This window comes from Culex pipiens, chromosome 2, assembly GCF_016801865.2.
Source record: "Culex pipiens pallens isolate TS chromosome 2, TS_CPP_V2, whole genome shotgun sequence".
Taxonomy (NCBI): Eukaryota; Metazoa; Arthropoda; class Insecta; order Diptera; family Culicidae; genus Culex; species Culex pipiens.
The window spans coordinates 54,019,558-54,041,683 of NC_068938.1; the positions used below are offsets into that span (position 1 = coordinate 54,019,558).

General features: G+C 37.5%; 1 protein-coding gene across 3 annotated transcripts in view; it reads left to right on the forward strand.

Annotated features, from left to right (window-relative positions):
* Positions 1-22,126, forward strand: part of LOC120426122 (inactive serine protease scarface) — an 88,460-nt gene that overhangs the window by 16,215 nt on the left and 50,119 nt on the right. For all 3 annotated transcript variants that reach the window (XM_039590824.2, XM_039590825.2, XM_039590826.2), the window contains exons 3-4: positions 60-316; positions 5,442-5,597. In XM_039590824.2, coding sequence (XP_039446758.1) covers positions 60-316; positions 5,442-5,597 — 413 coding nt within the window. The remainder of the gene's footprint in view (positions 1-59; positions 317-5,441; positions 5,598-22,126) is intronic.

Sequence of the window (22,126 nt, forward strand, 5' to 3'; positions counted from 1 at the left end):
AATTTCTCTTAATTTACAATTCCGTAAAATTCCACCAATTTCCCATAAACACACACTAGGTTCCCCAGGCCTTGGCAATACCGTCACCACGACCCAGGAACGCGTTGGCTCGGGTCTAACCACCACATCGTTAACGAGCGGAGTGCGCGTGCAGCCGTTCCTGAAGAAGACCACCGTAACGTCGCACGGGTACGACTACCCGGTGCCGCAGCTCATTCCGTGCTACGAACCGAACAAGGTTTGCACACCAAACGCCTTCTGCGTGGACGGATTCGTCGAGGAGAGCCAGCTGAACCAGTTCAACACCAACAATCAGGTAAGTGCGCGACCATAAATCACTGACCTACCCTAAAGCGCGCACTGGAAGAAATGAACCGACTCGAATTTGTTCATCCAACTAGACTAGAGATCCTAAATAGGGAGACTGGTCGAAGTGAATTTGACGTACCCAAACAGACACGAGTTTGACGTATCCAAACGAGCATTTGCCTTTACGCCCAGCAAAACTTATCAGTGTTGCCAAGCTCAAAACATACGTTGCCAGATCGATTTAGCTAGCTTAGACCAGTCTCCCTATTTAGGGTCTCTAAACTAGACGTGTTAGGAAGCGACTCCAACGGTGACTTTTATGGATGCCTTGATTAATGCGTTCCAGCCGGATTACCGCCAGTGTAAATTAGCTAAACAGACTGGTTTGACATTCGAGTGACGCCGAGACAAATGTGTTTCATGCGATGAACGTGACGAGGGTGTACTGCAAAAGGTTCCTGTTACGACCTTTCCAAATTGCACCGAATTTGACTACCGACTTTGCTCAAACGGTCATCTACGATGTCCTCATGAGGCTAATCGCGTTTGGGTTGTTCCGCCCCGGGCGGGAAACACCTTTCTTGCCGACCATATTTGGCACGGTCAAACAACTTCGTCGTCGTCGGTTTACCCCGCAGGGGATGATGAGGTGTGTGTGGATCAGATATCTGACCAACAAACCGCTCCGTCTGTCTGGTGACCTACGCAGACTTGGTAGGATACAGGTGCCACGGGCGACGGAGAGAGTTCATCGGGCCACGGCAAGACACTGCATGATGTTGACAGTTTATTAAACACTATAACTGCGCGATCGACACCTCGAGGACGACGTCCTACATGTGTTTGCGTGAAACGAGTCGGCATTGGATGTGACGGTAGAGATAGCGTAATGTTTTGGTAGTTAGGCGCAGGGATACCTCGAAGTATTTATAGTCCGTAGGTCTTCAGAGTATCTTGTTATCTGATGTCAAATATTTCAATGAGAGATCTATCTGTTGATCGTGTTGAAACCGTTACGAATTCTAATTCTTGATCGTCCCAATGAAGACGTCACTTTTTCAAGATCTTCAGCAAATTGATTACATCGCTGATGTATCAGTACAAATCCCAACAACCAATCCGACGATCTCTAGAACCTCCCCAACGTACGAACCCCCCTGTCACATACATTAACCTATATCGATCTGTGCGGCAAGGTTTGCCCAGCTGATCAGCAGGGGTAGCCACTTGTCATGGCAGGGGGCGCCTCGGCCAATTTGCTGGAGAACACCCGCGCGATAAGAAGCGGGTCATCTGCTCCAAAGGTTAACCGCGCGAGCGGCGGGAGGGGGAGATGCCATTTTAAATCGCAGCTTAAATCACTTGTTGAGCTGGTGAAGTCTTGCGTGTGTTGCATCGCGGTGGCGACCCGAAGATACAAATATCATCTCCGCGAGCATTTGCATTTCTTGCCTGACGAGGGGCTTGCATGTGCGCTATCAGATTCTGTTTCGTTTAAAATAGCGATTGTATCAGCTGTGTGGGCTACCATTGAAGAAGCCGATTTGCTACCGTCACCTCACTTAGCACGCCGGTTAAGCATGACTTGGCGCAGTTTGGCGCTTCAATGTGAAAGACCCGCTGCCAAGCAGCTGCTTGCGTATTCATACCATGCATGCTCAATTTATACGCGTACTTGTGTTAAATAATTGTTAAAAATGTTTGCTTAATGAAGATGGTGGCAGGAGTGGCTGGTGGAGGGAGGGAGGAATTTGTGTATTATAAATAAAACAGCAATCGGACATGCTACTAGTTGCAGAAGTAAACTCAGGTTAATAAAGTAATTCAAATTTTAAAATTAATTTTTTTTAGACGACAGAGAGGAAGTTAAAAAGGGTAACAAAATGTTTGAATTAAATTATTAATTTTTGACCAAATCGTTAAAAAAATTATCATAGTAATTTGTTATTCTTACAGATATTTTTATTTTTAATTCTACTGAGTGTCACTAACTAAGAAGATTGAGGTAACTGCACAAAATTGAGGAAGGACCATCAAGGAATTTGGATTATTTTAAGCCCTCGAGGGTCACACGGCGACATGATGCAGCAATTGCCAGCATAAAAACTGAGCAGAGACCTAGACCTTTTGGCGAAAATTTTCGTTGATTAACAATTAAGGAATGCGTAGCCCGAAGTCTGAATGTCGGAAGTCTGCTCGGATGGCAGATGGAATACCTTCGTTTGCTGGTTTTGGCAGTGTAAATACTGATTGCCTGTAATTGAGGCAATCATGGATTTGACTGTGGCGACAGCTACAATTAACGTTAATTTTATAATTGGCCTTTTGATGCCATAATCATAAATTTATTGATATTTTCCATACCCTTGATCGTTCTTGAACTTTGTGGAAATTATGAAATGTAGTTGAGTTACCGTAAACCGGGGTGACTTTGATAGGATTTCAATTTATTTTTTGAATATTTTCCAATAGGTAAGGGTTTTCTCAAGATTATTATTTTTAAAACATGTACTGGGGTAGGCCACACAAAGTGGATAAAAAGTTTTTTAAATAGTGTTTAGAAAAATAATTACGTTAAAAATTCTTAGTTTAAATTCCGGGGTGACTTTGATAGTCATAGTTTTTCTTGTTTAACGGTGCACATCAACCAGAGCTTTTGCTCCAAGATTTTTGTTACAGACATTTTAGTAACTTCAAAACTACGGGTACTATCGAAATATTTTTTTATTCATCCCCTAAGTTACTGTTTCCAAAAAGATTTACAATAAAATTTGGGATTGGGTCCGTAAGTATGACAATTTTGGAATAAGAAGACAACAATTTCCTTGGTTACTTTGCATCCTTGAATTATTTTTAAGATGTTCAAACTTTATTTGTACGTTAAATAAACCATCACTAAAGAAGCTGATATAGATTTTATGAAAAAAATCAATGTTTATAATTAGTTTACTAAATTTATAAGCTTTTTAACAAAATACATATAAATTTTAGGGTAAAATTGTTTAAAAGTCGGAATTTTGCCTGAAGTTTGTTAAAACTAGTTTTGTTTATAACATTATCCATTAATATTGTATTTTATGTGAATTCGAAGCACGAATCACAAGTTTTCACATAAGATATGAAATTTGTTCAGCCGGGTCCGGTGGTTTAGTGGTTAGCGTGGTAGCCTCCAAACCCCAGTATGGCCTGGATTCAATCCCAGACGGACCCGGTGGCATTTTTCGAGACGAGATTTGCCTGACCACGCCTTCTATCGGATGGGGAAGTAAAACGTCGGTCCTTTAGCGTAAAAGAGGTTTTGAGTGACTCACCACACATAACCCTCGGACGCCTAGAAATGAGCAGAAACTTGCAACAGAGCCCACAAAAGACCCGGGGGTCGTTAAAGTGGATTGCTTTGCTTTGCTATGAAATTTGTTCAACTGAAATTGCCTATAAATTTTGAGATTTTTTTAAGTTGTGTTCCAAAAACACATATTATTTATTATATACAGACTTATTAAACCTTCTCCAAGTGGAAAATTGTCCAAAGAATCCGATAATGCATTCCGTTTTCCGATTCAAAATCATGTTTAAATATTTCTCTACCACGCTCAGTATGATTCTAAACCATTCCGTACGTATTTTAATTGTACTTTTCATTTTGCGGAAAAATCGCAAACCTATCAAAGTCACCCCGTTTTACGGTACTTGATTTCTTTAAATTTTGAGCCATAATCGTATATATTTATTGATAATTTACATTCTTTTCATAGTTCTTGAACTTTATGAAAATTTTACATTGTAATTAAGTACAGTTAAACCTCGCACAGTGCGCAGGCTTTGTATTTCTTCGATAACTCGAAAACGACATAATATTTTTGCAAACTTTTTTAAGCTAGTTCTAGATTGGAACAAAACGAACAAATTGCTTCAAAAAGGTTGCAAAAATATTATACCGTGTTTGAGAAATCGACGAAATACAAAGCGTAACGCCTGCGCACTATGCGAGGTTTGACTGTAACTGGATTTCTCTTAATTTTTATTTTTTAAGTTACTCTCCAACCTTTTTATGTTTATTAATAAAATGTTTATTACAAATAAGACTTACTTAAATAGTAAGATAAACACTGAAAAAGCTAAATTCTTAGAAAAAAAGTTGTAAATAATGTTGGGTATACAAATCTACATACAAATTTACAGTAGAAGGTTAACCTCGCAAAATTTTACAAGAAACCAGTTTTTCTAACCACTTGACTCACCCAAAAAACTTCCCACTAAACATGCTCACGTCACCTCACCCCAACCAGGCCTCAATCCGGTCCGATCATCGTCAGAGTCGTAGCTCTTTTCCAATGTCTTCTTGGGGTGATTTATTTTTCAAGAACAAACTTTACATTCATCAACGGATATGGCGCGCGTGAAAGAATAAAATTTCCATACTAACAACGTGGATCGTAACGTCATCCCCCGCTCCCCCCCCAATGGGGAATGCAGATTACCAGTATCCAGACGCCAAAAAATATCGAAAACAAACTGATCTGGCCAAGAATAGCTTCTGCCAAAGGAAATCGCGATTAGTGTGAAGAAGATAATATTGATTGTGAATAAATTACCGCTTTTACGTGCTTATCGTAGTCCGGAGATCAAAAGTTTTTTTGCGAGGTTTTGCCAAATCTCAAACACATCAGACCGGGCACTTTAACCGTGGTAGTAAGGAACTGGTTTGGATTTCACTTTTCATTGGTTGATTAACATTCAGCCCGAGCATCCTTCGGCGACATTGAAAACTTCCTCACACGGAGTCCATCCTTCGTCGACCGCGCCGGAACGTGCAGATATCGTGCAAAGGAGGATGGTCCGCGGGAACTCTTTTATGACCTACATTTGTTATTCATCGGACGCCACAGAGCTATCAGCTGAACTGGACCGACTGTTCTGTAGGACTGAGATCCCTTGTGAAGGAAATGAAAAGTATCACTTGAAATGTATTTACTTTCACTTCCTCTCTACAAGTTCCTCACCCTAGACCATGACTCGGACTCGCGCATAATCTAGCAGCATTATTTCGCGATAAATTTCCAGGGCGTTGTTGTTTTATTTACAACCTTTTCCATTAATTTCCCCCTTCTTCTTTTTCCATCCCCGAACAGAACTGCAACTCGGCCGAGGAGCAGTGCTGCAAGATTCGCCCGAATCCACCGCCGACCCAGTGCCCAGATGACAGCTACGTGTGCGTTTCGCCCAGCTTATGCAACAACGGTTTACTGAACTTTGATGCGCAGAACGCGATCTCGGCCCAGCAACCGGTAAGTTTTCTTTTTGCTTTATTTTTCTTTCTCTCGTGGACCACGCTTGTCGTGGTTATTTCTGTGGTCAAGCGATTGGCTGTTATTGTTTTCTTCTTGCGCGTACTTGCAGTGTACTTCCTTCCTTCTTTGGAGGATAGGGTGGTTAGTTGACCTATTTTTAAATTCAAGTTATCCACTATTACAGTACTACAGTTACTGCCGCTCCTATCTAGTCCGTCCCATATGTATTTTTGTCGATTTTGAGATAATCCCGAAAAAAGTCTGGTTATAACATCTTCTTCAAGCCTATTTTATAAAAAAAGTTTGTTTGTTCTAAAAAATCCAAAATAAAAATGACTATTATGCTGTCCCATATGCAAAATAAAAGCAAGTCAGTTCTTGTATAGAAATGTCACACAAATCGATAAAATAAATGTGTAATTGTTTAAATATTATACAGTCTATGTCTCTAAGAGCCTGTTGAACTTAAAAAACTTAAATTGTTGATATTTAATTATTATTTATGGATTTTGAAGCGTATTAGTCGACACCTATTCTGGCTTTTTCTCATGCAAGAGACAGCCACGTTCAGAAAAGAAATTACATACCGTTGTAACTAATATTCAAAAAAATCAGTTCTGTTCTTTCTTGATTGAATGGTTTTGATCCCGGTTCTGAATGAGGTTCCACTCCCAACGCAGATTGTGGATTACTCAATTTCATATGCTGACACGTGCATTGAAATATATTCCGCTTTGCTGCAAAAGAAATGCTTGTCTCGTCGCCGGTTAAAGTTATATACCAAAGAATCTTAATAAAACTATTCGCCAATTAGATTAACCTGAAACAGACTTTTAGATCATTTGAAAAAATATATTTTAAATCTACCAAAACAAACCAACAAATGACAGGTAAATTTGTGTTGTAAATGTTCAAGCCTACCTTGATACCATCACTGACTTGCCTTTATTTATGGACAAATAAAGTCAAATCGGTCTCTTGCTGAAAATTTCACAAATTTACCTCCAAATTGTTAATTAAAAAAATCAAATTTATGGCAGTGGTATTTTAAAGACTCATATTGAAACAACTGTATAAAAAATTATATGGAAATTGTTTGTTTAGAATGGGAAATATGGTGAAACTTTTTTCGGGCTTCTCACAACGTAGATTGGAGCGGTAGAGTACTACTTGAAAATGAAGCTCATAGATATTTTTTTAAGTTTTGGGCACTTTTATATGCTTTCGCAAATAAATTTCAAATTTTAATTTCGAAATTCTGTGATAATTTCTAGAGTATTTTGTTCAAAAGAACCAATAAACAAAATTTTAAATTTTGGTTTTTTGCTAGGTTTTTTGGGTACTTTGCAACCGCATTGAGTCAGAAGTATTCAAGAACACTCAAACAGCAAAAAATGCAAATTTTGTTTATTGGACCTTTAAAAATTTATTCTTTTTGTCCAGCTAAGCCAGTTTGTATCAATGATTTCTCCTACAAGCTTTTTATTAATTCGAACAAGTCATACAAAAGTGCTATAAAAATGAAAAATTATGTATCTTCAGCAGAGATTCTCTGATAAATTCGGTGTCTTCGAAGAGTTGTAGATTATGATCAGGATGGACAATAGGATGGACCAATTGTGTTCTGTATATTTGCAAAATATGATTTGTTATGTTTCTAAACACATTGAAAACAGCTGAAATATTTTTTTTTTAAATTGCAAATCTTCTTATAACTATTATCCATTTTCTTTTATCTTTGTAATAAATATTTTCGATAAGAACAGAAAATTCTCTTGGGACATGAAAACTATTGAGCTGATGTTAATGGTAAAAATAATTTGTTTGGTGAAATTTGTTCATATTTTATAGAATTATGTTTTTTTTAAAGCGACAAATTTGTGTAGTTCTGGAGACATGCTTTTCTTTCTATTCAGTTCAAATTTGCGAAAAATAATTTGTCCAAAGGTTATCTTTAAAACAAAAATTTACAAAAATACTTCTAGCACTTTCAGGATCCGTTCCATGACAAGATTTTTGGTAGATTTTTCAAATTTTTTGGACTTTTGTTCAATGATTATGGTATCTGTGGATTTTTTATTTGAACTCTTCATTTTCATTGAAAAAGCGATTTTACAGGACTTAGAAGTTTTTTGAGCATTTGGAAACATGGCAAGTTATTTTGTTTGGCCTCAAAACTTCGGAAAAATCTTCGAAATTACAGGACTTTTTTCATTCGATCTTTACAAAAACATCAGTTTGTTCCTTAATATTGTCCCTAACAAAACATTGAAATTTGAATGTTTGTTGTTAATAATTGTGGATATACTCCCTACAACGGTTTTTTCTGGTACTTTGAAATGTCTTCTTAAGGTTTTATAGTAAATTTTATTGATTATTCTTGAATAATTGAAATTTTGGCTCTCGACCAGTTGAATATTGTTCAACACTTTATAAAAATGTTGTGATGTGGAACATTACACGATTTTTTAAAAGTTTTTTTTCGAATTTTCTTTGGACTTATTGAATTTAGTAAATATTTAATATTTTACATCAGCATATCGTCGCTTGTGTGCTATCTTGTGACACGTCTACTGTAAAAAGATAGTACGTGTCACAAGATAGCACACAAGCGACGATATTTAGTTCACATCAGCATTTAAAAAATTTCATTAACATTTTTGCATTTCAATGTTTTTTCCACACATTTTAAAGAGTTTTGAAATTATAAATAGGGGTTTTGGAACCCAGCTATTTTTTAAAACACTTAGGTTCTTTAGATTTTTTGACTCAATATTTTTTTTTGATGATTTTGCATTCAATTAACTCTCCTAAAAACTTAATTGATTTTTTTATTATCCTCATTTTGCCACAAGATATATCGTGCTTTAAAAATAAGCATAATTTTGCAAAATGATTTTTTTTACATTTAAAAATCTTGTTTTGACGTTCGAGTGAATCTCCTGAAATGTTTGCCCAGATAAGTGAAAGGAGCAGGAAAGGGGTAATGGACCTAGTCCTGAACGAGGCATTCTTGATTTTTTAAGAAGCATATTATGTTTTCATTAAATTTCAGGTGAAAAAATAACAAGAAACGAAAAAAGTTTTGCAAATCAGTTGTTTTCATTTAAGTATAAATGTGTTGTTCTTCGCCATACCTGAAACAATTTCTAGTAGTATGATGAAAAACTGCAACAGTGATCAAAATTAGCGTTGTTCTTTGATTATGAATATATTTTCATTTTCTCCAAATTTACAATGGAAAAAATATTATAATCGTAAAATTTCATACAGCTGACTGACTTGTCAGTAGGTGAAACATACATTTTAGATCGTTAAAAGCATTGCAACGGATATCTAGAATTTTTAAGATATTATGGCGTTGGTCGTTTAACTTGGTTTTACTATGGCTTGATAATTTGAAGCTACAGTGCCATCCTATTTTTGGCAACACGACTTTTCAACACATTTTATTTCATCAAAAATAACTGTCACTAACTTCATTTTTCTTCTGTATTGTTGATTGAAAACCAATCTAAAACTTTACAGAACAATGATCAATTTATAAATTAACATACGTTGAACGTTGATTTTTGGCAAGCATGGATGGCACTGTATTTGGAAATTTATTAGCAGATTGAAAAGAAAACTTAAGATGGCATTTTCGTTATAAAAAAAATCCACTCACAAGAAATTATTTGAGAAGTTTAATTCCATGTAAATTTATTCTCATTTAAAATATTAATTTATTTGAAAAATATACTTCCAAAAGTCACCCTACCGCAAACCATGACTGATATGCGCAAAGTCAGCTCTCCTCTCAACCCCTCTTCACCTTCCATGCCGATGTCCATGCGCTGATGTTGTTGTCATCGTCGTCCGTTCATGCCGGCCGGAGCACCGGCCTGACCGACGACCGGCACCAACGACCGTCGAACGGCCTTGCCAAGTACGCTCGCCGTCCTGCCCATTCCTGCGCTCGCACGTTCGGAGTTATGTTCGGAGCTTTCACGTTTCGGACGGGGCTGCCCCGCTCAAGACGGTGTTGGAGTGGTGCTTTCGTGTCATATTTTAATTTTTGTTTATGATTTGGATTGGATTTGGATTTTTCTGATATTGTTTCTAAAGTTGATTCAAATTGGTTTACAATTTTCAATTCCACTAAATTGTTTGACGAGGGAGAAAATGTGATATCACTTAATTTTGATAAAAACACAATGTGACAAGTCATCACGACGATGGTCTTGCCGGGCAAGAGCACGCTGCCCAGACCAGACGCGCTGACCGGCACACGTCTGTCGCCTGTCTGCCAGCCTGGCCCGATATCTCTACCACATCTAGGCACCACTCACAGCTTCGCTGTAGGACCACGTTGTCCTAGGGGAGACCCCTCGAGGTCTCGCCGCCGCCGCGAGAAATGGTTTATTTACATACACTTTCATTTTCTTTGTCCGTTTTGCATCCGATGTTATCTGTTGCGGGACGGTTCAGAGTGGTCCAGAGGAGGCCAGTTTGCCGGCCGGCCGGCGCGAACCTGTTGACTGCCACCTCCCCCCCTTCGGAACGTTATGCAACAATATCGCGAGTTCGGCAATTGGCCTGGCTACTGTTTGCGAAGCTTTTTTGGTCGGGAATTTATTCGATTTGGGACGGCCTTGCCTGTGGGTAATTTCGGCGAGGGTTTTGTTTATCCGTCCAATAATCGGAGGGATTATTTATTATTGATTATTTCAAGAGGACTTAATTACCGGCCAATTGTGGAGCCGGTTGTTTTTATCGCTGTGTAATCGGTATAATTTTGAATATTATTTTGCTTTGCAATTTTATGACGGTTATATCATAACAGTTAAAAGCAAGTTTGTGGGTGAGGTAAGCTCATATAGTTTTGACATAATGGATGTGATGGCTGTTCAATATGAAATGGTTTGAACATTGTGATTATTTTAAAGATTTTGCTGATAGTTTTTTACTCACCAACAATCGTGTTGGTGTATTTTGAAATCATTTTTTGAAAACCTTTTTAAAATTTCAAGGATAGTTTCCAAAATTTATAAATGTATCAATCTTCTGCAGAACAGCCTTCATCTTTTCCTAGGTTTGCTTGCTGCTCACCATTATCGATAAACAAAACTGCAAAAAATATTTGAATAAACACTGATTGAGTCGGCACCTTGCCAACGCCACTCAATGAAACGTAACTAGCTGTTTAACTTTTTTGAAAGTCACACTTTTGGCCAAAGCCGCCGCCGCCGCCAAACTGTTTGAAGTGGCTCGTAACTTTATCCAGAAGTAGCCACCTTTGCCGTCATCAAGCCGTCACACTGCACTCTCGGTGGCGGCGGCGGCACAAAACTTGTTCCCCAATCCTCTCCTCCGTAAGGATCAAGAGCTCCTTTAACCTATCCAAAGAGACTCCCCGTTGCGTGGCCACGTGAACACCCACTTGTCCGTAAACACTCCGCGGGGTTGACCGAGGAAGGGGTTCAAAATGCCATAAATTTGGAGTTTCGTTGCGCAACGTTTTGCAAGGCAACAAAAAAAAAAAAGCCGGCTAATAGAGCCATCTCTCATCTAGCCGGGTCGACCGTTTTCAAGTCTTCTTTGCCGGGCACCTGTTGGGCACACACAAACACACAAAATATGCAAGAAAAAATTAGCGAAAATTGATGATTAGTTTTTATTAGCCGCCGGTCGGCCGGCCGCGAACTACTCAAAGACTCCACACACCCCGGAGGCAGTTTGAGAGCGGCCTAAGGCAAGCAGGTCTGCTTATGAGGAGCTGGCCGAGTGCAGCTGGGGAAGGACAGAAGCCTTGACTTTAGTGGCCGGCATCGAACGATTGATTCTTTTCTTTGCCTTTTGGAGCCTGCTTATCGCAGCGGAGAAAAGGGTAATTGGTGGGCAATCTAGCAGTTTTTTGCCTTTCTTACTAAAGAAAGGTATAGGTTTTACTTTAAGCCAGGACGTCATTTCCATCTTCGTAAATATGTCGATTCAGCATGAATTTTAATCGGAAAAATCGTCAAAAAATCACACTGCATCGATTTTTGACGCTCTATCGATTCACCTTGACAGAACTCGTCTATCTCCAACCCTCGAATTTTGAGAAAATAAATTCCGTGGAGGTCGAGTGATGTTCGTATGTGGTAAAATTTTGCAAAATTTTGTGTCGCGCCGTTCTCAGCTCCCATATATCCGATTTCGATTCTACTAAATGCAGATGAAAGCTAGTGTGCTGAACCTGGGCGAGTTGCCACGCAAATTTCGAAATATCCATCTGTTTTCGGATGCGGCCAGACTTTTCAACAAAATACACAGTTTTCAAATGAAAATATGGTAAAATTTTGTCATTTTCATATTTTTTATTTATCTCAAAAATTGCATTTTTCGAGCCCTACAACCTCCCAAATTTTCATCCAGATTCATAATATAGTTCTGGAGTTAGAGCCGTTTGATTGACCTACCATAAGAAAAAAAAATCCCTAAAAAAAGGTAAAAGCCCACCTGGTGACCTTCGCCAACATTTTTCATTTCTGATTTTATTCGAAATTTCTTGCTACATTCATAGTACAGACCATGAGTGAGCATCTGAAACAAATTCGACATCGATCGGCAATCCCGATCAATTTTTAGAACGATTTACTTTTTGCCTTTCTTACTATTGCCTTTCTTACTAAAGAAAGGTATAGGTTTTACTATAAGCCAGGACGTCATTTCCATCTTCGTAAATATGTCGATTCAGCATGAATTTTAATCGGAAAAATCGTCAAAAAATCACACTGCATCGATTTTTGACGCTCTATCGATTCACCTTGACAGAACTCGTCTATCTCCAACCCTCGAATTTTGAGAAAATAAATTCCGTGGAGGTCGAGTGATGTTCGTATGTGGTAAAATTTTGCAAAATTTTGTGTCGCGCCGTTCTCAGCTCCCATATATCCGATTTCGATTCTACTAAATGCAGATGAAAGCTAGTGTGCTGAACCTGGGCGAGTTGCCACGCAAATTTCGAAATATCCATCTGTTTTCGGATGCGGCCAGACTTTTCAACAAAATACACAGTTTTCAAATGAAAATATGGTAAAATTTTGTCATTTTCATATTTTTTATTTATCTCAAAAATTGCATTTTTCGAGCCCTACAACCTCCCAAATTTTCATCCAGATTCATAATATAGTTCTGGAGTTAGAGCCGTTTGATTGACCTACCATAAGAAAAAAAATCCCTAAAAAAAGGTAAAAGCCCACCTGGTAACCTTCGCCAACATTTTTCATTTCTGATTTTATTCGAAATTTCTTGCTACATTCATAGTACAGACCATGAGTGAGCATCTGAAACAAATTCGACATCGATCGGCAATCCCGATCAATTTTTAGAACGATTTACTTTTTGCCTTTCTTACTAAAGAAAGGTATAGGTTTTACTTTAAGCCAGGACGTCATTTCCATCTTCGTAAATATGTCGATTCAGCATGAATTTTAATCGGAAAAATCGTCAAAAAATCACACTGCATCGATTTTTGACGCTTCGTCGCCAAGTCGACAAGTTGTCAAGTTGAGCTTCGAATACTGGCGCGTGAATGCTGGCGCATATATTTTGGCTCGACTTATACTCATTTTGTAGTAGCTTGTCTACCGATGTTTCCTTCAATATGTAAGATATCGTAGCTTTTCGGTTTCTTTTGCCCTGTCCGTTTTTGCATTACTGTCCAATGTTTATGCAAAAACTTTTGTGACATAGGGCATTCATCCGGCTACAATCAATTTGTTTCCCGTGCGCTCCTAGAATCGCCGAAATGTAGACTTAATTTTCGTAAGTTTATTTAACAGGGTTCATTGGATTCATTGGAGCTTTCTAAGCTTTTAATCGTTTATATCATTTTCAAAGTTTTCAATGCTGGTGACGCCAATGGCTTTCTACCTAAGGTTCTCGCGATTGAGTGTGTAGTGGTGCGGTACTGAAGCTAAAAAACCAAAACCGCGGTGTGCGTTGTCACTGGCGCATGGGAAGCTTGCTATGATCGCGTTTGTCATAAACGCTTGTTTGATAACAAACGTACAAACATATTGTAGGATTGAAAATATTCTTTTGGTAAAAATTGCGTTTTTCATTTCTTTTGGAAATCATATCATTTATAATACATTGCTTCCATCATAAGACTTTCTTTTGTGCTGACGTTATAAATAAACAAAGTCGATGTTATGAATTGAAAAAAGTTCTACCATTGTTATGTTTTTTAGTAAGAAAGGCTCTATCTCACCCCAGGTGGGATTAAATCGGGTTTTTTTTCTTCTCTTCTAGAAAGAGCTTTGAGTCGTAAAAGTGTTTGCATTGATGTGTGTTACGCAAGAATGCTGCTAGACATACGGTCGAAAGTCAGGTAGATTTGAAGGTCTGATTAGCTATAGCACGGGTTTGATCCAATGGGTACCAAATAGTACTTAAGAGTAGTAAATCATGCGAAAAATGTGCTTTAAAATGAGCATAGTTCACTAACACGTAATAATTTGTTGTCTATTATTTCTTGTTTTATACATCATGACCTTGACCTTGACCCCTTTGTAGCCAAAAACAAGAAGTTTATTAATATATATTTTTCTTTTATTTACAGGTAAGTGACAATCGATTCAACCTCAATGTGACAGGTATTTATACCTTATCGCAACTCAATGTGATCTTTGGATCATTTCTACATGACGCTTGATTTTTTTTATTCTCGAGACAACTCATGCACTGATTTTGTTTGTGTGAATTTTTGCTGATTAATTCTATCTAAGCAATTCGATTTAATTTATTTGAACAGTGAAGATTTTCGAAAAGATTAGATTGGACCATTTTTTTAAAGTCTTCTGATATTATTTTTAGGACTGATTTTATTTCATTTTGGATTTGAAGAAAGACAGTTTCAACCGTTTATATTTAAGGATAACTGCCTTTTTCAACAAAGGGCTGGTTATTGTTAAATTTAAATTATTTTATTTCGTTAAATTCGTTTAGCAATGAATTAAACCTTCTCTATGCTAAAAAAATGCACTTGAGGAAGTATTTTCTTCCCTGTCATTTCAATCAGGCCAAATGAAAATTTTATTTGAAGTTTTACCTCGAATCCCTCTTCTCAATTTAAAAACGGGTCAAAATAATATGTTTTACTGAAAATAAAAATTTTGAAAGAGAAAATAATACACAATTGATTGTAAACGATTTAGAGTACATTTTACAACGTTTATTTGTGTATTAATAATAATATTGTGATATTTTTTGTTTCAAAATTTTAGATATTAAGAACAAAGCCAAGAAAATAGGATTTGGGTCATTCCAGGTCAACTGGGTACACTTTTGGACTCGATCTTCACCTTCAAAATTATTATGTAAAATTTCGCGGAACACGATTGTGATAAAATAAAAAAAAATATAAGAAATTGGTCAAGACAGAATTTTAATACTTAAAATGTTAAAGTATAATATTAGGGGGCATTTGAGGGTTACCATTTTATTTTTTTCGAATTTCTTGGACAATTTTCTATAAAATGCAACCTGTAGAAATATTTTGCTAGAATAGTTGCAAAGTTATGATTAAAAGAAAAAAAAAGATTTTCAGAAAATCATCAAAAAAGAGGGCGGTGCCAAAAATAGAAGGATGGTCTAATCAGCACTAAACTTGGTATTTCTGTTTACTATCGATAGATGAACGTTCCCTCCAAGTATGGTCCAAATCGGTGAAGGTCGCGTCCAAAAGTGTACCCAGTTGACCTGGAATGAACCATTTATTGGACATTTTGCATCCATAATTATCTATACATATAAAAAATTTCGACGGTTTTGTTCGAAAAAAAACGAAGTTGACTTTGTAGCTGTCGGCTACCATTGCTAGTACCAACCACTAGTGTCTTCCTTTTTATCTACTTCGCCGCCCTGGGCTCCTCCTAAGTGTATGAAAGTATGGCACGGAGCGACGGCGCCGAATACCCATATTTACACAAAGAATTTTAGAGCGCCCGCCGCGGGATTTGAACCAGCGACCTCCGGATTGTGAGTCCAGTGCGCGGTCCGATTGATCCACACGGGCGGGACGGTACGCGTTGTTCGAACGCGAATCAATTCAACATGGAACGTTGGATCGAGGTGCTCTTTGTTGCGTTGGGTTCGTGTAAGTCCAAGGAAGGTTCTTACGCCAAAAGTTTACAACTTTGGCCACTCTGGAACCGATTCCGGAAAATCTGCAGATTGTATGGGAAAAGTTACGTAAAATCAAATTTTGATCACAGAAGGCTGAATTAACAAAAAAGTTAAAAACGTCAACAAACGAAAAAAAGCAGAACGAAGTTTGTCGGGTAAGGCTTGTATATCCATAATAATAATCTAAGAAAACTTTAACTTAACATAACAGTGTTGAAATTACAAAGTTTTTGTGGTGCCTTGAAATTGCCCTGAAATTGTCATGTTTTATGATTAGCATGCAATGAAATTTGGAATTTTTTGCCTAAAAAATCACTAGCTCTAAGAACGAATTTACATCATTACCCATAATATTTTTTTGGTAAACATATTTTTAAGTGAAATTGAATAGCAAGATGATAGCTTATTCGGAAAAATCAAAAATTAAGATAATCATTTCATTAACCTTCCCAATAATTTGAAATGAGAAATGTGTATCCACTGTTAATCTTCCGATATCTTACGATTTAAACAACAAAAATTATTTAAAATTATATTCTTCTTTTGTCTTGAGAATTGAAATTTCAATTGAGTTTCTTTTGAACTTCTTGTTTTGTCTGTCATTCTCATAAAACCAATACTTTTTTTCCAAATAAGTTCATGTCTAAAACACATTCTCTATTTTTTTTTGGTTCCATAGGTTAGCTTTTCCAATTCTAAACTGTGTTTTTTGAAATTGAGTGTTATTTCTATGTTTAAAAAATTCTATAGAAAATGAGATTTTTTTTTCAAATGGAAACTCTTAAAACAAAAGAAAGCTTACTGGCTTTTAAGCTTTAGAATTATTTTTAATATTGTAGTTTTAAGTTTTGTAGTTTTTATGATTAAATGGTTTTCTAAGTATCAGTAAGAATTTGATAGAAAAGTTTGTCTACCCGAGCAGACGGAAATAACTTGGGAATAACATTTTTTGATTTTTTGAAAATACTTGGCCAACAACATTTTATTTTATTTATAACAGGATTTGTTATTTGTTTTTATGATTTTTTTTTGTTATTGGATTGTTATTGTAATAACAGACTAATAACATTTTTAGTTATTCTTCGAACAAATCTTTGTTATTCTTTATTGTTATTTTAACAACTAATCCGATCATCCCAATAACAGCTGGAGTTATTTTTCTATAACAAAAAACGTTATTCCAAAGTTGTTTTGGCTTTCAGCCAATATCAGACCAATAACAAATTTTGTTATGATAACATAAACTGTTATGAAACTCTTATGCAAATATGGATTTTTCAAGAAATTTCCATAACGTTTTCTGTTATTTTAACAGAATTTGTTATTGAAATAGTATGGATTTTGTTATTACTGTCTGCCCGGGTAATCGCAGAAACTTATTAATGTTTTGTTAAACAAATATGTTTAAGAATGATTCAAGATGTTTTTGTTGGAGTTTCAATTTTAAATAATAATAATAATAATAAATAAAACAGAAAAATACTGACTTTGTTCAAATTGTAAACTGAAACGTTTTTATTTTGTTTAGTTTGGTCAAAATTTGTTTGCAACATTTTTATGCTTTAGTTTTCATTAGGCCAATGCATAAAAAAAGGAAATACTGCATCATATCTATTGCTATCAAAGTTTTTTTTTATCATTAAAGGAAAAAAAGATGTTGAGAGGAGATAGAATTTTGCATACGAAAAATTCAAAAAATCCAAAACAACATTTTGTTTAAGCAGAAGAGTAACCTTTATTTCCGCGATTCCATAACCCACCTCAACAATCATTCAAATATCTCCCAAGGAATGCTTCGAATCTTTGAGGTGCGGTTCGATTATGTCAACTTCATCAACATCCCCCGACAGTCGGAGGCACGTGTTGTTATCCACCTGACAGCAGCGAGAATTGTATAAGCAGCCAATCGGCCGATGGATGAGTTATTAATACCTCTCACCTTAATCCGTGTTGGCTGTCACACACAACAAAGCCATCGTGGCTTACAAATCACCGACTAGAACTGCTCTTTTGCATCCCATTTTTCAAAAAAGTATCCTATTTCATGGTTGTTTGAAGTTTGTGGTGTTTTGTCGTAATACGGCAGCAGTCCGGCTTAGATTAACTGAGGGGGTCTCCAAACATTCCAGTGTGTGTGTTGTTTATGTGTGGACACAAATTTAGCCTTAAATGTCACCGTTTCACCAGCTTACGAGTTGAAACCGCGACTTGAACTCCACTCTCCGGCTTGGTCAGGCCTGGAGTGGACGCGGTGGGGTGGCAAAATTTATTAATGAAAAGCTCCCTGCTGATGGGTTTCTGATGGTGCTACTGAGGTCGGTTAGTCCTGTACCTGTGCCACCAGCAGTCAACGGTTGTGGCCACTACTTGGAACTGTGCACGAATGGAATACTAGTAGATGGTTAAAATTATTTCAGAATAGTTGAGGAGACCTCAACGAAGCGACGAACCTACAAATTTCATCTGTGTCGAACAAGATTTTTCCGTTTGATTATCAAATTAGTCTACAACTTGTAGATCTTACAAAACAGATTAGGATGAGTCTAAAACAAATGCAAATCCCATAGTGCAGCCAGCAGGTCGTGCCACCAGGTCCCCTCCAAAAAGATTATCGTTCGCCAGCGAAAAACCCGCCGTGGACGAACAGACAGTGACATTTTGCCGTCAGGCAGCGATGCCTCAGAAGACTTATACCCCAGACCGCGAAATCTGATATAAAAAGCCGGCAAACTCCTGGACACCGGGGCCAACCTGCCAGCAAATAAATCAGACGGTCGAGGCTTCCTCCTTCAGCGACCTCCCTTACGTAACAGTTTTAGGCGGAGAGACATGATCAAAATCGATAATTAAGACGTTGCACATAGTTCATGTGAGCCTTCCCCCCTTCAGGTTCCAACGGTCTCGGTAGCGGCCTTTTAATTGACGTGTTCACAGAAAAAAAAATGATGGTAATATTCATCAGGAAATGGTGACAGATTTTGTGGCTAAAAAAATGATTAATTTTACCCCAGAAAATGATGAATTTTCATCAGTTTTTGATGAATATTCATCAGGTTTACATTTTTACACATTTTTTATGTAATATTACTCAAAAAAAGAGGTAATATTCAACCTACAAAATTTTCAACATTCCAAAATTCAACTTTTTTTTCTGTGTTCATCTCAAACGACCACGATGAAGAATCGCCGCCGCCGTGTGGAACGAAAGGTTTCCGCCGGCTCTCGCGGTGGGTTATTATAATTACCATTTACTTCTCGGTTTAAGCTGAGTCGTGTGAACAAAATACCTACGCTGAAGATTAGCGTCACAATGAAGCCATTTAATTAATGACCGCCAAAAGGAAAACAACGCGGCGTGAAATTGAACGAGACCTTGAACTTGGCTCGTGGATCTCTTGGGCGGATCATTAAGAACGGGATGGGAGACTTTAGCTGGACGGGGAAGCGGCGAACCTGCAAATTTTGGGGCGTCAGCGGAGCGTAACATTTTTTTCTTCAGATTTGCAGGATACGCAATCTTAATTTCGGTCGTAATGAGTTGCAAATGAGCTCGAGCTGCTACTGTATGAATTTTGAGTTTTAAGAGTTGGGCGCAACCCGGAGACTTGGGCTGAGCTAGCGACGAACTTGCAAATTTCAAACGTCAGCGAAGCGAACCTTTTGGCATTTGATGTGAATTTTACAAATTTGCTGAACATTAAATCTTAGATGAGACGATAATTAAGCGATTAAGCTTCTACTGCCTGAGCATGAGGTATAACAAGTGGAAGTTATTTGCATACATCTGGTCATCTTGTGAATTAAATTTCATACCTCAAATGCTTGCAAATCATAACAAATGTAAAGTGTAAAAATATCACTTCGTTACGAAATCAATGCTGTCGAAAATTAATTGACCAAAAAACAGTGCAGCTGATAATTCGTTTCTTTGTGTAATCGCTGTGTTCAGATACCTGTCCGAATTCCTGCAGCGAATCGAATTAAATAACAACTGACACTTGGAAAACAAAAGCGAAACCTGCACCTTGATTGACTTGTTGCCGAAGTAATATCGGAAAGGGAGGAGGGGTACTGATTGCTCGGTAATAAGCCCGAAATATGTAGCACCATGTTAATAATTGTCATTAACGGTTGTTGAACAATCGGCGGATGTCCCGGGGGGATATTTACTTCGTGGACCATGGAATGCTGTAGCAAAAAAGGTTGATTTTTCAGGGTGTTGGGTGAAACTTGTTGTTTTATTTAATCACTCGATTTCGCAAATTTTTTGATGACTTTTTATATAACGTATGCTACGTATTTAATTTTGTATTTTTTATTCCAATAATTTCCGGTTATTTAAAATCTGATGCTTTGTTTTATTCCCAAGAATTCCAATGTCTTGAGAATCGTAACTATACTCAATCATCATTATCTCATATCTAAACCTGTCCTTGAGGGAAATCGCAATAAATAAGAGATATGTTCAAATAAATAACTTTAAGCTGTCAGCGACAGTGTTTTAGCATAAAATAAATAAATAATCGAAAGGTGCTGAGAACTCATGCTCATCCAACACCAACTATAATTATACACTATCACACCTGTTGGAAGAACAACAGTCCCATTATCATAATCAAGGCTTGTACATCAAATCACGTTTCGCCACCTTTCCTGGTAATTAGTGACAGTGACGACTCCCCGACGTTCCAAATCCGGCAAAACCAGTGGGTTCCGTTTTGATGTTAAGTGTGTTTTAATCACCCCCCAAATCCGGCTTCTAAATCCGGCGACATACGCTTCTGACTGACTCATCCAGTCAGTTTCTTAAGTGACGACTGCTGTCACGCCAACACCAGCTAAATTTAGTGCTCTAGAATGACTTCTTTTAGGACCCGTGCACGCCGTGGGGGTCGGCTTTTATGACCCCAAGCGCCACCCTCCCCGGGACAATTAAAACCAATTTCATGCCACAAAACGGTCTGGCTATATACGACAGCGGTCTGGTCGTAAATCTTGACCTGTTTGATGGTCTAAAGACCTTGGAACTCCTTTCCTTTTCAAGATAAGATCAACCCGTGGGAGTCCCCGCGGGAAGATCCGGGTCCTTTCCGATGAATCATCTCTCATTTTAAGCGATTGTGCGTAAAAGTGTTCTTAACCAATTTGCAACCAATCATCGACTTAGGGCGACTTAAGCTGGGATTAGCCCGTTTCGCGCCTTTACGCCAAGTTACCAATTACTGTCCGATTTCGGCGAACAGAAAAAAACACCAAACGTTCAGTGAAGCAGAAAACAAAACAACTGTGCGACGTGCGAATTGGCAACACTTTAATTTGTATCCTCTATTGAGCGGGGATCGATTTCAAAGTTTTGGCAGCGGTTCGTGCGCGCACACATAATAATGGCATATTTTCTGCTCCGCCACAAACATCAATTTGTCATGGTGGTGTGGCAGTTTGGCACGATCACAAACATTTTCGTTTTCTTGTGTGTGATCCCTACATCATTTTAGGTGGCCCACAGCAAGTTTTGCGGATTGACTTGATTAGAGCGCATGGCAAGGCAAATATTTGGCAGGAGTTGCATAACAAACAAATACATACACAACAAAAAAGTCTGAAACATACATGATTCCCCATTTAGCTAAGCCGGTTGAAAACAGCCGAAATGCATCACATTCCGATGTGATGGCGTGTCCGCTGGATTTGGCAGGATGGAACTGAGCCAGCATGTTTACGTTGGAACGGGTAGAGAATAGAGTAGTTCAAATTTGACTTTTCAACTGCCATTTCTGGGCTGAATTGTTTAGGTTTACAGAGCCTAAAGCCTAAATATGAACTAGTGACATGAACAATTTGACCGTCTCAAGCCACGTTAATTTTCCACACGATTCAATTACAATAAGTGTTTTTATTAGAATTTAACAGTTCTTTTCCAAAATGTAACATAAGCAGTTCAAAAATTTCAGAATCACCTTTTCAAAATGGCAATTTTATATTTATTTGCATATTTGAATTCATTGAAATTTATCTGAAATGCATTCCCCTGCGTTTGAAATAATTTTTAGCATGTTTGGGTTGATTTTAACAAGTTTTTGAATTTCTGAAAATTTTCGATGTTTATTATCGCAAAAAGTTTTTTTTCGCTTAATTTTTAGTTTTCGTCAAATCTTACTTTTTTTTAAAAAACTAATGATTGCAAAACAACTGAAATAGTGTAAAATGCATTTCAAAACACTTTTTGCATTCAAATGTTGGGACTTTGGCTTGTTATTTCAATTTTTATATTTTTTTAATTTTTTTTGCTCCACCCCTCGGCCCGGGCCAGAACCTAGGGACAAAAACCTTGAAAAATATTTGCATCGGCCTTATAATTTTTTGCCCAAAAT